The following is a 14,858-nucleotide window of genomic DNA, read 5'->3' on the forward strand; positions in this document are numbered from 1 at the left end:
AATTGTGAATTAACATGGATCTTTTACTGGTGATACTTCGCTTCTTCCTGGCATTAAACTGATACTTTGTGAATGCAGTTTCCTTGATACTGTACTAATTCATTTTCCATTCCATTTAATACTGTACTCTTTAGTCTCACTGTTGTTTATGGTATGTAATTCGTTTCTAATATATCAGTTTACATACATTGTTGCCCAATATGGTCAGTTTCACAACTGCTTCCAGTAAAAACCAAGGCCAACACCTTTATTGGGAGTGTGTTTTGTTTTGTGTAACTGTCCTGATGGGTGGGAATAAAAACCTGCAGACTTGTACATTTTGAGAACCACTCAATCATGAGTCATAAATGATCTATAAAACCACAAATATTGTATCTTTTAAATAAGGGACAAACACATCAGAAGCTAGTTAAACTCTCTAAACTCTAGCTTTATTGCTTCCTTTCCTATTTATTTAACCCAGTCCACCAAATATTCCCAATCCAAAACTTCAGCATTTCTATGGATTTGAGGGTAAAAACCACTTACTTCTCACAAGCTCCACCTCCAGGAAGTCCATGTCCATATCCCCTCGCTCTGACTGGTCGTCTTCGTAGGGGTCATAGAGGTCGTAGCTGTCCATTGTTTCATCCTCTCCAATCAATTCCAGCTTGGGGGCGAGAAGTCCGGTCCTGCCATTGGCCGACGGTTGCAAGTTGGTGCGATCTGGACTCTCCTGGTGAGCAGGACGATGAGAGAAATGCGTTTTGTGACAACCGAAGTCCTTGTTTTATCAATTTTACAGTGCATCTTATACAGGCCGTACCTGGTCCAGCTTGTCGTGTTGGGGCGAGTACTGCTGCTCCTCGATACTGAAGAGATGCAACACCACAGAGATAGAGAAAAGGACGGCAGCGAAGAAGAACAAGATCTGCTCCTGGGACTTGAAGATTGCTCCAAGGAAGGTGTGCGTCCAGTCTAAACCTCCGAGAGCGTAGCCGACCGCACCGCCGAGGCCTGCACACACGACCGAAATTTAGACTTAAACGTAGGAAGGAAAGGATTGCGTTTGAGCTCATTTTCTCTTTTAGTGTGAGTTCAACAAGTCGTTATTGTGCGACACGTGTGTCAGTCATAAGCAATACCTGCTGAGGCGGCGTGGATGTTGAGTGCCATGTCTTGTTCCTCGGTGTCTGCCACGTCTAGAAGGTACGCTCTGATTGGTCCTTCTGTTGCATCCGCACTAAAGTCCAACACCACCACTCCAAGCACAGTGAGAACAATTCCTATTGGTTGTTTCCCCTTCTCGTCGCCCATGGACAAACCTAACGGAGAAAGAAATGTAATTATAAAATAAATAATATAGAACGCTATTCGATTGTTAAAAACAGAAAGAGGTGCAGATTAAATGTTTATATCTAATAGACATGACAGATGTAGACATGGGAATTGTCTATGTGTCGCTTTTAAAGGGTCAGTTCACTTAAATTACAAATTAAAAGTAGATAGTAGATTTTTTTATTTATCTTTTAGTACATTTTCATATGAGTGAATGTACGCAGGCCTTGATGTGTGTTTGATGCAATGATGTAAAACAAAAAGGTCAATATATATCAACAGAATGGGAATATAAGTTATATCAACAGCACATGTACAAGAAGAATATTAATTATAAATTTACATTTTACAGATTCTATATATTAAATATTAAATATAATCACTTTCTACATCCACGCACAAACATCTGGAAGTGTCACGCTGATGTTACCCTTGCCAGAGCTGCACATGTGATTGATAACTGATAACTCAACCGAGTTGCAACAACTGCACAACACAAAAGACACACACAAATGGGTCACTGCACATTACCCATACTGCTTTGCATGACGTGTGTGACCTTGTATGTCTCATTACATTTGTGACCTAGTCATCGCCTAGAGCTGCTCAGTATGTGTTTGTGTCTGACGGCCTAAGAGAGAAATTGTGTGAATGTATGAACACAGAGCGAGATGGGAAACTCTGTGTGTGTGTGTGTGTGTGAGAGAGAGAGAGAGAGAGGAACAGGGAAAATTGAATATGTGGTTGTGTGTGTGTGTGGTGGTGTGTGTGGTTGTGTCGTGTTGGTGTGTGTAGGAGTTATATCACAAGCAGTAGTGATGCAGCATGACTTTACAAACTGAAATCTAATTAACGTCGGGGAACAAACGTTCATAGAAGGAACAGCAGAAAGGTGTGTGTGGTTGTGTGTGTGTGTGGGGGGGGGCACAAATGGAGAAAACACTACTCACTATCCAGGGCAGACAGACAGGAAGTGAATTGTGATTGGTGGAAAGGGGAAGTGCAAACAGGAAAATTTCCCTGTGAACTGCTGCTCTTGGTTTCCCATGGTCAACACAACACGCCACTCATGTAAGGTTTACTACATTTTTCCCATGTCACCCTGTGTTGTTTATACACATCAATACACACACACACCCACACACACCACCACACACACACACACACACACAACACAACACACACATGATTGTGTCACACAGATACAGGTCACTGCTTTTTCCCAGGTCAACCCTGCTGGGAAGGTGCTCTCTCTCACACACACACACACCTGCACACAGACACACACATACACCCACACACACTCCCTGGTGCCCTAAAACGACCTGAGTGCCAACCTCTCTGCAGAAGAATGGAGGTAGAACAAAAAAGAATTGAATAGAACAGAATCTGCTGACAGAAAACGGTTCACACAGCTCTCGTTCTCGTTATTTATAACTCACAATTCATTTCACTTTGTTCTATTTAGGGACATTTAAAAAGGCCCAGTCGGCTATTGTTGCGCTGCACATTTGTCACTCAGTCCACATTTGAATACAGGACATGTATTTACTCTAATATATTATGTGGGCTGGGATTTCAAGACCAAAAATGATCTCCAATACTAAGACAGTACCAGGTAACATTACTCTTGCTATTACTGTGATAAATGTGGTGTGATCAGTATATTTTACAACTACAAATCTAAGTTTTCTTAAACAAATGGTAGTTAACATTAGAAGAGCCATAAAATGAATGAAAGTGTTTTTTATAGTGTATTTTTCTCTCTTGAAGTGCAAACAGGCGCCAGCACAACTGCCTGCCTGCGACATTATTATACTGTACGTGCCATGTTTACTCATTCTGCTTCTCATTAAAAGACATAATTATCATCTGAAATTCAATAATCGAAACTATGAAAATAATTCAAGATACTACATCAGAGACTAATACATTGTATATAACTACAACTCTGAATTATGTCCAACTGAGTACAATTTGGAAAGACATTAATACCAGCAGAAACTGAAATTAAATCTACATTAAAATGGTTGTTAATGTTATAATTTGTAAGCCACAATTTCAAAACAAATAGAATAGATTGCAATTAAATGTGTTTTATTCTTAATTCAGATTCACCTGAATGAGAAATCTGGGTTCAAGGCATTTTCATTCATGTAATGCATGTTAACGGCTGCCAACAGTGGACCAACCACAGGCAGTATTACAGTGTGTCTTGTTTGTAATGTACTAAAACAACTAGTTGACCAATCACTTAGTCCAGTGACCAAAATGTCATTGATAATTGATTAATTCGGTCATTTATCAGCAAGAAATGTCCCAAAACTCTGCCCAACCTGGTTTAAGCTTTATCAAAAGTAATCCAGGGGTTAATCGATGTTGAATCGTAACCCTAACCCACTAAATCGTTGTTGTTTTTTTAATTAATGCTCCGACAAAGCTAAATCGGTGGAGTACTCTTTTTAAACCTTTTAAAAACACTTGCACAACCTACCATCATTTTAATGCCAGTGGCCTAAATTTTGACCAATATTGCACAAGACTGAGATTAACAAGTGGATTAACCACTTTCACTGGCTGGGAATTTGTTTTCTGGGTTGTGATATTGTGTAACACAAGTGGTCAGTTTTATAGTTCATATGTATACAAAAAGGATGTGACGATAAAAAAGTCCACTCAGCTTAAACCTCTGTTTGTCGTATGTTTACGTGTGTACAGGAAGATCTGGTCAATGACATTACAACCGGAACTGCGCTGATACAGTTAGCACGGAAATCAATATCTGTGCGGCGTGATTGACAACTGATCAATTTGTTTGATTGGATTAGATGAATATATCCTTGGAATGACATTTGGATGACGTAATGAGCTGAGGGTCACGCATCAGTCACGACTCTAAGCTGTCAGTGAAGCTTTTGGTACGTGATGCTCCGCTGATTGTAGAAGGAAGCTGTTCTTTTATTAACTCTGTGGCACAAGTGCATGCTGGGAGAAACTGCAAGTTTTGGGCTTCAATTCCCACTGAGGCCTTGATGGGGCTCAGGGGGTTTAGATAACAGTGTTCAGCAGATGGCATAAAGTAAACTTCTGTATTTTTAGACCAAAATGTAACATGTGTCAGATCATGAGTTTGTATTTGAAACGGTCGACTTTTACATTATTGTTTTGCTGCTTTTTGTTTCTCTTTCTCTTCATTTACTCCTGAAATGCAGTTTGCCAGAGGAGCTTAAATCCACTTGTGGTCGTGCTGTATGCTACACACATTTCAATCCTGCATGATTGGCTTTATGTTTACTCACCTACCTTACCAGAGTGATTTAATATCTTACTATAATCTTTTTTCCTTTACAAGACTTTATTCATTGTATTAAAAAGAACTGAGTTAAAAGAGAATGAGAGCGGCTTGTTATAACAGTGTACAGTGGAGTAGATTGAGCTTATCTAGCTCAATAAACATTTTCTGCTACTGTGAATTTGTTTGTTTGTTTTGTATGTTTGTGTTTATTCTGGGACAGAAATATAAGAAATGTGTGTATCTGATTGGATTTTATGCGTATAAGAAAGAAAATAATCTGTTCTGAGGTGGAAATGATAAACTGTACATAAAAAACATCAGCAGTACGCACCTTATCTGCAATTTAAATATTTGATAATAACCTAAAAAAATTACATTAACATAAATTTAAATAATATAATAGGTTTTGTTTTGACCAGTTTGCTTCTCTATGTCATCTATGTTCACATTAAGTATGTCTGTACTCATTTTATGGAAGCATTACTTGAGCAGAAGCTGTTTCCAACAGACACATTTAATGATTTGCACAAGTGTGACTTAAAGCAACTATGAGAAATTGCAGCTGAGATTGTACCATTTCTGTCCTGTTTAAATTAAACACAAAGAATAAGAATAATTTACTAAAAGGAAACAGCCACCTGGTTGTTGATTGAATAACACCAACTCACCAATCAGCGATCCATTCAGAAACAGAGCCACTCCTAACAGCGTTCCTATGCAGAGAGCCAGGATGAACGGCCTCCTCCTGCCCCATCGCAGAGTGCAGCGGTCGCTGGCCGAGCCGATCAGAGGGGTGAACATGAGGCCGAGGACTGGACTGAGGAACCACGTCAGACTGTAGTACTGCTCTGGAAGACCTGCACACAGAGAGACAGAAAGGTATGAGTTATAAACGGAGATGTAGACAGGTAGAGAGAACACTGAGACAGGTGCTGAAAGATAACCAATAAACAGCTGGGATTAGAAAACAAAGTCATCCACCAGGGGGTGCAAGTAACATCCTAATTGTAGAAGAGAGGGACGGGATTGGTTTCAATTAAAATGAATATCTTTCAACTGGAATCAGCCTTCAAGACAATAAATTAAAGCGTATGCATTTGATTTTTAAATTGGTTTATTAAGTGTGTTAAGTCTACAATAAATATAATAAAAATATAAAAATATGTTTATTTATATTCTAATTAGATGGACTGTGACAGTTTTATATTTACCCGGCATTGTTCACTTTAATCAGAAGTTATGTTAATAGTATCCAGCTGTTGTGATGTTAATTGGCACATAATTTATAATATAATAAAACAACATTTTTAGTTAATTGCTACATATGACAACGATGTAGCTGCAGTCACAGGTGTACAGCAATATAAACTGACCCTTGTGTTTGTTTTGTCACCTAAGAGATGACCTGAGGCGGACTTTTTCAAAACCCTGTTAAGTCCCACACAAAGGTAAAGGGAAGAAAGTCACGGCAACCGTACACATCAAGAGGATTTATCTGTGTGTGAACATTCAGCCTGGATTATCACACAAAGGCCTGCAACATCAAATACTGTGTGCTGGTTTATCCAGAGAAAATGAACAGGAGCTTGGAGACTCAGTGATCAAGTTTCTTGGGCTTTTGTGAGAAACAAACACAATAGAAAACATCCCACAACATGAATATTGTTATAATGAGCTCATAAATGGATAAAACAAATATCTTTGTGCTGCTTTTTTTTTAAGTAATGTTCCTGTAATTTCTGACAACTAGTACTTAAACAGACTCATTAAACTCATGAACTTGAGCTCATAAAAAGTAACTGAATGCTGACTAATAGCAAGACCAGATGAAGAGAGAAAAAAAGCATCTTTTTCTCTCCTGATTCCAAACATTTGATTCCTTTGTTGATGGTTTTAAATTTAAAAGAATATTCATTTCCTGAGTTAACTCGGAAACCCTGTCTGTCATGTGTGAGTTTATTAGGAACATAATTTATTATATTAATTTTCCACTGCTGGAAACCAGGTGGGGATTATAAACACACGAACACTGCATGACAGGGTCTTAAATTAGGATGGGTCAGTGGAAATAATTTTGGATCTTGAGCTAAACAGACACACACAGGATGCAGCAACATAATGGAAACACATACTCTTCAGTACACATGCTTTCAATAGCGTTGACTAATATCACACAACAGGCTGCAACGCGATCACGCAAACCTATCACCAACTAAACCTCTTCTTAATTAACTCCTCATAAAACCTTTCAACTGTGGCAGTTAAAGTAGGGCAGCAGACACGCCCTTAAAACACACGCTTACAATTATATTAGACGTTACTTTGGTTAGTAGCCTGATAAGAAAGAAGGGGATTGAAAAGCATTATTATATAATAGATCAGATTACCGAGAGGAGGAGAGTGAATCACCACAAAATAGGTCACATTTCTGACACCAATTACTTTTACTGAATTCAAATCTTCCTATTTATAATATTTGATCAGAAATCAACCACAGTTTCACACAGATTACAGCTGTGCTTGGATTTGATCCATAAAATGCTTTAAATCAATATATTTAAATATTTTCAGCAGCTAATTTGAATAACAAAGGCAAGTCTCGTCAGCCTATCGGGGTCCAGAAGTGTGGTTGCAGCTGTAAGGACGTACACCTGTTCTGGGCACAAAGTCATTCAAGTGGGCGAGCAAAAGCTGAATCATCCTGTCTCTACCAAAAGCTCTGAGTCATATCCACAGCATGCAACATCTCACTTTAAAAACACATTGTTAGCCTTATCTTTGCTTGTGTGAACTTTGTGAGTTTGCTTTACCTCCAAACTGTTTTCAGACCTTATTTTATTGTTTGTTTATGACAGTCAGGAAACCCTGAAGACTCAAAACTTGGTACCTCTAGTAACACCTAAACATGTCTGGAGGGATAATGTCAAGTAGGCTAAGTTCAATAGTTTTATGAACCTTAGTGACTGCCTCCAATATGTCAGCTAATCAGGTGGATTGTTTATATTTCAGGTACAAAGTCTTAAAATGCACTCAACTCATTCAACTTCTAACTGAACTACTTTTATGTGCGAAGCACCACAAAGACCATAATGTCCTAAAAAATGTTTTAAAAATCACATTACACTAATTTGCAGATATATTTTCTTGTGTGTTCTTGTAACTACTGAACTCATAATTAAAACATTCCTCACACTGAAAACAATGTTCTTGGTATTTTTATTATTTGTTACACAAGAGCTTAATCTCATAGCGTGTTTACACTTTAATAAAATGATTCATCACATAATGAAATCAGAGACAACACTGCCCATGGATGCCAAAATAACATCAGACTCCACCCTTGGACGCAGAACTATTATTTCACTGAGCTGCTGAAAGGAAGATGAAGAGGAGGAGGAGGCGACTTCTGAGGGAGCAGACAGTCTTTAGCTAAGTGAAGTCAGCTGAATCTCGAATAATTAAATCAGAACTTAATCGCAGTCTCACTGCCAAACCGTCGCTTAATGCGTCTCACTTAGAAAGAAGACAAATGCATTAAGTGTCATTTGGCTGCCATTCTATCCTCCCCATATAGACACACTGAAAATATCTACTCATGGAATCTGTCCCAATCTAGAAGTCTCTGGCTGCAGTTTGAAGGTACGCCAGCCTAAGTTGGCTCAAATACTGATCAATAGCTCTGCTTAAAGTTTGGAAATAACCCTTTGAACTTAACAAAACTAAAGTGGTAATTATGTTTTAGCCAAAATGCCTTCAGAGTGTCAGATAGTGTCTGAAACCGCACACATGGAGTCTGTCTACAACTTTAAAATGACTATGATTATTTATTTTTTTAAACGTACAATATGTAGTCTCACTAGGGGGGATTCTCACATCAAAACAATAAGAAAAGACAAAGTTTGAGGATGTCTTGAAGTATAATAGGAATCCTTCAGTGTTGATCATTCAGACAGTTTCTACCGAGAGTCCAATTATGACCCGGTGATTAAACCAGTAAAAAAAAAACTAGTTTCGTCAAAAAAATCGATGTTTCTCCGATGTCGTTTGTTGGATAAATGACGTCCAGTCACTTCCCAAAAATATTCCTTTAAGTGACATCATGTAAAATCCCCTCTTACTTATTGTTAAATCCACATTAATCTCAAAGTAAGAGCTTTGCTGCAGATCAATATGAGGTAGATGCCACTGACATTTTACTCCTCAGTGAACAAAAGAGATGCAACGACTGAAGAAAACTGAAAGCGAGAGCAAGTTAATGGCAGCTAATTTAATTGTGAGGAGCATTAAGCTCTTGGAGATTTAAAATGCACTTTTAAATATCTCAAATAGACCTCTTTAATGAGACAAAACATCAGTGACTGAGTGCCATGGTATCTAATTATCATGCGCTTGCCTTAAAATGCCCCACCACCTGCACGGATCCATTAACAGACTTTTATATCAGTTTCTAAATACAGTCTGAGGTGTGACTCAGTCTGTCTGGATCTGCTGACTGAGGCTGTATCCAGTATAATAGTTTGACTGATTGTTGACCAAAAGCATAGAAGACATGAAGCTCATTTGGTTGGTAAATTCAGGAATTTTTTTGTTTGACTAAGCAAAGTTGGGTGTCCTTGAGTGTGATGTTTGTGGGGCCATTGTTGTTCTGGAAGTTTGGGAAGGAATGTTTGTTTGCAAAACACTTCTGTCATGTGAAAACCTCCCTGCTGCAATCGTGGTAATTTTCATGTTTTCACCGCTGTTGATTAATCACATGTTTCTCGATGTCAGGAGGGATATGGTCTTTTGACCTCTCGCAGTCTGTGACAAGAGCCAAAAGGGCAACAACATGCTTTACAATAATAAAAATGATGCTGCAGCCTAAAAAAAGTGTCAAAAGTTATGATACTGTTAACTTCCAGATTAAGCTTTCCTGTCTGTCTATGCCTGAATGTGACATTGAGAAGCAGCAGCTCTTCACACCTTCTACCGAGTATTTTAACCTAGAAGTCTGCCAGGAATACAAGTATATGAAGAGTTTTTTGAGGAAAGTGCATAGCAAGAAATCAATCACAGGAAAACATGGTTTTGCAGGATTTTTAAAGATTGATTTTTCCACATTTTTCAAGATAAAGAAAAAGGGAGAGAGAGCAACAAACGTCGCCAGCAGGAGTTGAACAAGGGATATTGCAAATACATGGTACGTTAGACAACTATAGACCGCAAGGATGCCCAGCACTGTTTCTGATCGAAACTTAGTTGAACAAAACAAAAGAGCTACTCAGAGGATTGTAATGCCTTTCGTTGTAGCTTCAGGCAGTCGCAAGTTAGTCAGAGGTCAGGCGTTTACTAGTCTACTATCTACTATTTTACCATGTTGTTGTACAGGCTTTGTTTCTGCAAAACACATGATCATGATGATCAACACCCGCACCCACCAGCAGGTTACAGGTTAGTTACAGTCACAGCCTTATTATGAGTCAGGAAAAGCCCTTGTTAGAAAAACTGATATGATTGTGACACATCTCGTCACTGTAACAGCTGTTCATGTCATGAAGCACTTGAATCGGGTGCATTGAACACTGCTGAGCCAACCTGCCAGCCAATATAAAGCAACACTGATTACTATCCATAGTATCCGTAATATTACGTAGGGTACTTCGGCCCATGGCACAAAACTGGACTGTAGTTAATTTAAGGCCTGCAACTAATGATAATCAATTGAATAATTAATCAATTAAAGTTAATCAAATAACTGCTCTGTCTACAAAATGTGAGAAATTAGTAAAACAAATGCTAACCACAATCTCCCAGAGGCCAATGTTGTGGCTTCAAACTGCTTGTTTTGTCCAAAACCCTTTTCAGATATTCTATCACATGAGGAAAAATCCACACTTAAAAAGCTAGAATCAGCAAATTGTTGGTATCTTTCCTTAAAAAATCAACAAAATAATTGCAAATACATTTTCTGTTAATCGACTCAAATTATTAGAATCTGATATAGTTTTTTTTACTGTATTTTATGAGTTAATACTTTGCTACTAGCAAAAGTAATTTTCTTAGTCCATACTTTGGCTTTTAAGATAACTATAAGATAAATATACTCTCTCGTGTTGTATTGACACCCGGTGGACAAAGTTTTATCCGACTTTCGGTGCGTATTATGTGTTATATTTTAGTTCATTATTGTGATATTTCTGTTATTGTACAAACCCACTCAGACACTGTGAAACTATACGGCCTTAAAGTAACTTTTAAGTGTCTTCTTGTGTATTGTAACCAACACCAGCGCAGTGAGAACAAACTCCAACAACCAGTCTTATATATTAATACCATCACACTGACTTTAAACTAGAATTAGGCTTTCGAGTGGCACAGAATCACATTTGCCCTCAATTGAAACTCTACAAGACGGGTTCCTGTTGTCCTGCACAACTATCGCCCTTTTGTGTTTCTCACGAGCGGCCCCGTAAACAGGGCTTGACCCCTGTCGCCGTGGTGACCAGGTCTTGGGAACCCTGTCACCACGGAGGCTCCATCACCTTCTCTTCCTGGCTCCTAATATGGCTGTGTCATTCACTACAGGGCTTCCTGTTGTGGGGTTTGTTCAAACTAAGGAAAGCTTTGTTTCTCTACATTCGTCTCACATTTATTTTTTCTCTCCCTTTTAGTCTCTCACACACACACATACACACACACAAGCTATACATAAACATACACGGAAAGATAAGACACTAGTATACACACACATACATGTACAAAAGGCGCACACACAATACCTGTTAAAACTCAAACAGGGGCAAAGTCATAAAGCAGGCGACAAAGCAGCAGATAGGAATCTATATATATATATATATATATATATATATGTCAGAAACATGCTAAAATCTAATTTAAATAACGAGGTGAATGAAAAATCTGACTTTATACTTTATTGCCAACTCTAATCTTTAAGAGTGAAAATAAAAGTTTAAACAAAAAAGGTATTTGTCTTATTAGTACCCAGCTTGAAATTGTATTTTGATAATTATTTGATTTATAATAAAGTGTCCTGTTAGTGTAAATCTGTTTTGATGGACAACCGATGCACAACCGATGCATCAGTCACGGTATCCCTTAATATTTTTCAGTTAAAATGCTCAAACACGGAGCAAAGGTGATTACTGTAACGTTTTATTTCACTTTAATGATTAAGGCTGGCAATATTAAATTTCTCCCATTGAACAGATTCCATGAACTGATCTGACTAACAAGTGTATCCAAAGACTTACACAGCTTGTTCCTCTGTGCCATAAAGCTCCATTGTTGTTCAAAAACTATTAAAAACACATCTATGAGTCATACCATTGAGCTAAGTGACATGTTCATTTATTACCTTGAACATGAGCATGAGCCACTTTTGTACTGAATGTGTCATTAATCCACCACTGAAAATAGTTCCCACAAACGCACTCTTTAGAAAATTATTAATTAAAGGAAACATATTTGTGAGCAGTTTTTAAAGATTTCCACCTTCAGTAGGAACAAACAGGCTTTCGGCTGCCAGAGATGGGGTGAGGAAGTCGGACAGTGGTGAAAGACGGAGTAACGCGTCGTTGGTTTTAGGATTTTCATGGAATTTGTTGCCAATAAGAAAAAGAATATTGCAGATCTTATCCTTGAATCCATTTTCTTCCTGATATATTCTCCTTACTGTACAAACTGCTTCATCCAACATGTTGACTTTAAAAAAAACCCACTGAGGTCTGACATCTGGCAAAAATGTCTGTCAGTGCGGAAACACCCATTCAGACTTTATCTGAACACACGTTATATTTTGGGTAATTTTAATTACACAGTGAGAACAAATTCACTTTTAAAAGCTGTGATCATGTGCCATGAGGAATGAATCTTTTCTCTAACCCTCTTTCATTCCTATATTCAAAGTATTTTCTTTTCATACTACTTCATTATATTGCATAGGGAAATATTGTACTTTTACTGTACTGGAGCAAATGAATCCATAATAAAAAATAATAATTACTTGCAGCTCTGTTCTATATAGTTAAAATTTACCTCCAACTACAACAATAAAATCCTGCTTTTTTATTAATGTATAATAATCTAATGAGTACTTTTTTACTTTTTAATTTTCCTTTACTTAAATAAGATTTTCAATGCAGGACATTTAATTGTACGTATTTTTACAGTGCGGTACAAGGAAAGGATCTCAAGTTTTCACATCTGATTACCATAACAATGCAACAAACCCACCATCACTCTATCCTCACGTCTACAGCTCCCCTTCTCCTCTCACTCCTCCTCTCTCACACACACAATGAACTGAAATGACTCCTTCCAGCTGCTATAAACTCCAAACTGAAATTAAACAATCTGTCTTTTTCCTGTAGAATAAAAAAAAACCATCAACCGCATTCTCTCCTTCTTTCCGTTCACCTCTCCTCTTACTCTCCCTGTTCCCATTCTCCCATAAACACAAAACAATCCTTTCATATCCTGAGCTGGCGTGAGAAAACCACAAGAAAAATGACAAGCGTCCCCGAAAAGAGCCAGAGAAATGGTGCGAAAGTGAGAGTAGGGCAGAGGTTGCGAAGGGAGAAAGTGGGCAGGAAGGAAAGAGGCTGAGAGCGAGAGAATGAGAGACAGAGAGCACGAGGAAAGGAAAGGAGGAAGCAGGTGTTTTTGAATAAACAAAACATGTGAACTAAGTCAGGTGTAGGATTCAGAGGAGGAGGAAAGAAAGAAAAGAAATGCACCAGATGGACTTTGGGAGTGGATTTTAAATATTAACATCAATATTTTATTATTTATTTATTAAGTATCTGGTTGCAGGTTTTTATGCCAACAGTAGCTGAAGGCTGCAGGCCCATTTCTCTCTCTACTAGATTAGCTTTTTGTATCTTCCTCTTCTTAAATAAAGGACAATGTGTGTCCTGAAATGTATGCAGAAATGAAATAATATTTTTTGGATTATTAACTTTTCAAATACGTAATAAGTGAGTGAAAGATTACAGATTGGGGTTTTAAGCTTGTTGGCATCACAAAGTAAAACAAGCAAGGACAAATCCACCTCCAGAGGACAATTTGGTTTTAATTTATGGTTATGGTGGACTTGCACTCAGTCATTTACTTCATTTCCCAGAAATCCTCTGGGATTGAACTTTCTATTTGCTTTGTACCAATACAGGACTGTAAAGGTAGAAATAAGTTATCACCTTTCCACTGTTCTGTTCTGTTCTGTTCTGTTCTGTTCCAATACTTGGTCAAAACAAGCACTGTTTATAAAGGCCAATAGCTTATTCAAGTTTTTATACTGTAATAATTCTATATCACAGCTTCAATGCAAAGAGATTCTGATGTCAGTAACAACTTTAGCTTGTTGAAGATTTGTTCTTACATGTACTGAACATCTATGATAACGAGGGGATTCATTACATTTATCTCATAAGGGATAAAATAATTACCAGTTAGTTGATAAACCCCCATAAATTCCCAACAGTTAGTATTACCGTTTTTTTACCTCTTTAAAGTCTTCTTTGTCTCAAAGCATTTGTTTGATGTAGTCAGTCAGTAACGCAGCTACCAACATTATGACGGGTTAAAACAGGAAGTTCCACTCACCTTCAGTCTTTTTATTTATTCATAAGGTTTACAGCTAAAACAGTAAGTGAGTTCATCAGTTGTGATGATTTGCTGCTTTTCTTTGTGTTGATATATTTAAATATATTTGGGGTTTATTGGTCATTACAATTTAAAGATGTCACCTGATAGACAATTTTCCCTATAGCTACATTTCATTAATCCAATGATAATATTATTTAATAATGAACACATACAGAGCATTCTGTTTTTATTTTTGTGCCTAATTTTGAGTCCATTTTTACATTTATTGTTGATGATCTGTGTCAAAAAAAGCTTCACGAATCCACTGTGATTCAAAGTTGTAAAACAATAAAACATCAAGTTCACGGTGGGCGGTAACATTTTATAGGCACCGTATAAACGTTAACAGCTTTTCTACTTAACACAGAACATCCTGCAGATATTTGTCAAAACCATAGTGACCCAAACACTGCTGAGATAATAGCAAATAAAAACAAGTACCAGCTTGTGCTACCGGCTAACTTCAACTTCAGCCAACATTTACACTCACAAGTAGAGTGGAAGAAGGAAGAAGGCAGAGAAAGAAAAGGGAGAGACTATAGGAGAGAAAGGAGTGAGTCATTGTACTTCCCAGCAGCAAGAGATGGTGAGAACATCAATCACA

General features: G+C 37.7%; 1 protein-coding gene across 1 annotated transcript in view; it reads right to left on the reverse strand.

The window, feature by feature from the left end:
- Nucleotides 1-14,858, reverse strand: part of LOC118342437 (solute carrier family 45 member 4) — a 34,105-nt gene that overhangs the window by 9,257 nt on the left and 9,990 nt on the right. Inside the window, exons 2-5 of the mRNA XM_035680978.1 lie at nt 5,281-5,469; nt 1,125-1,304; nt 806-996; nt 529-715 (exon numbers count right to left, since the gene is read on the reverse strand). Coding sequence (XP_035536871.1) covers nt 529-715; nt 806-996; nt 1,125-1,304; nt 5,281-5,469 — 747 coding nt within the window. The remainder of the gene's footprint in view (nt 1-528; nt 716-805; nt 997-1,124; nt 1,305-5,280; nt 5,470-14,858) is intronic.

This window comes from Morone saxatilis, unplaced genomic scaffold (genome assembly GCF_004916995.1).
Source record: "Morone saxatilis isolate NCDOM2014 unplaced genomic scaffold, NCSU_SB_2.0 Contig9, whole genome shotgun sequence".
In the NCBI taxonomy this organism is placed as follows: Eukaryota; Metazoa; Chordata; class Actinopteri; family Moronidae; genus Morone; species Morone saxatilis.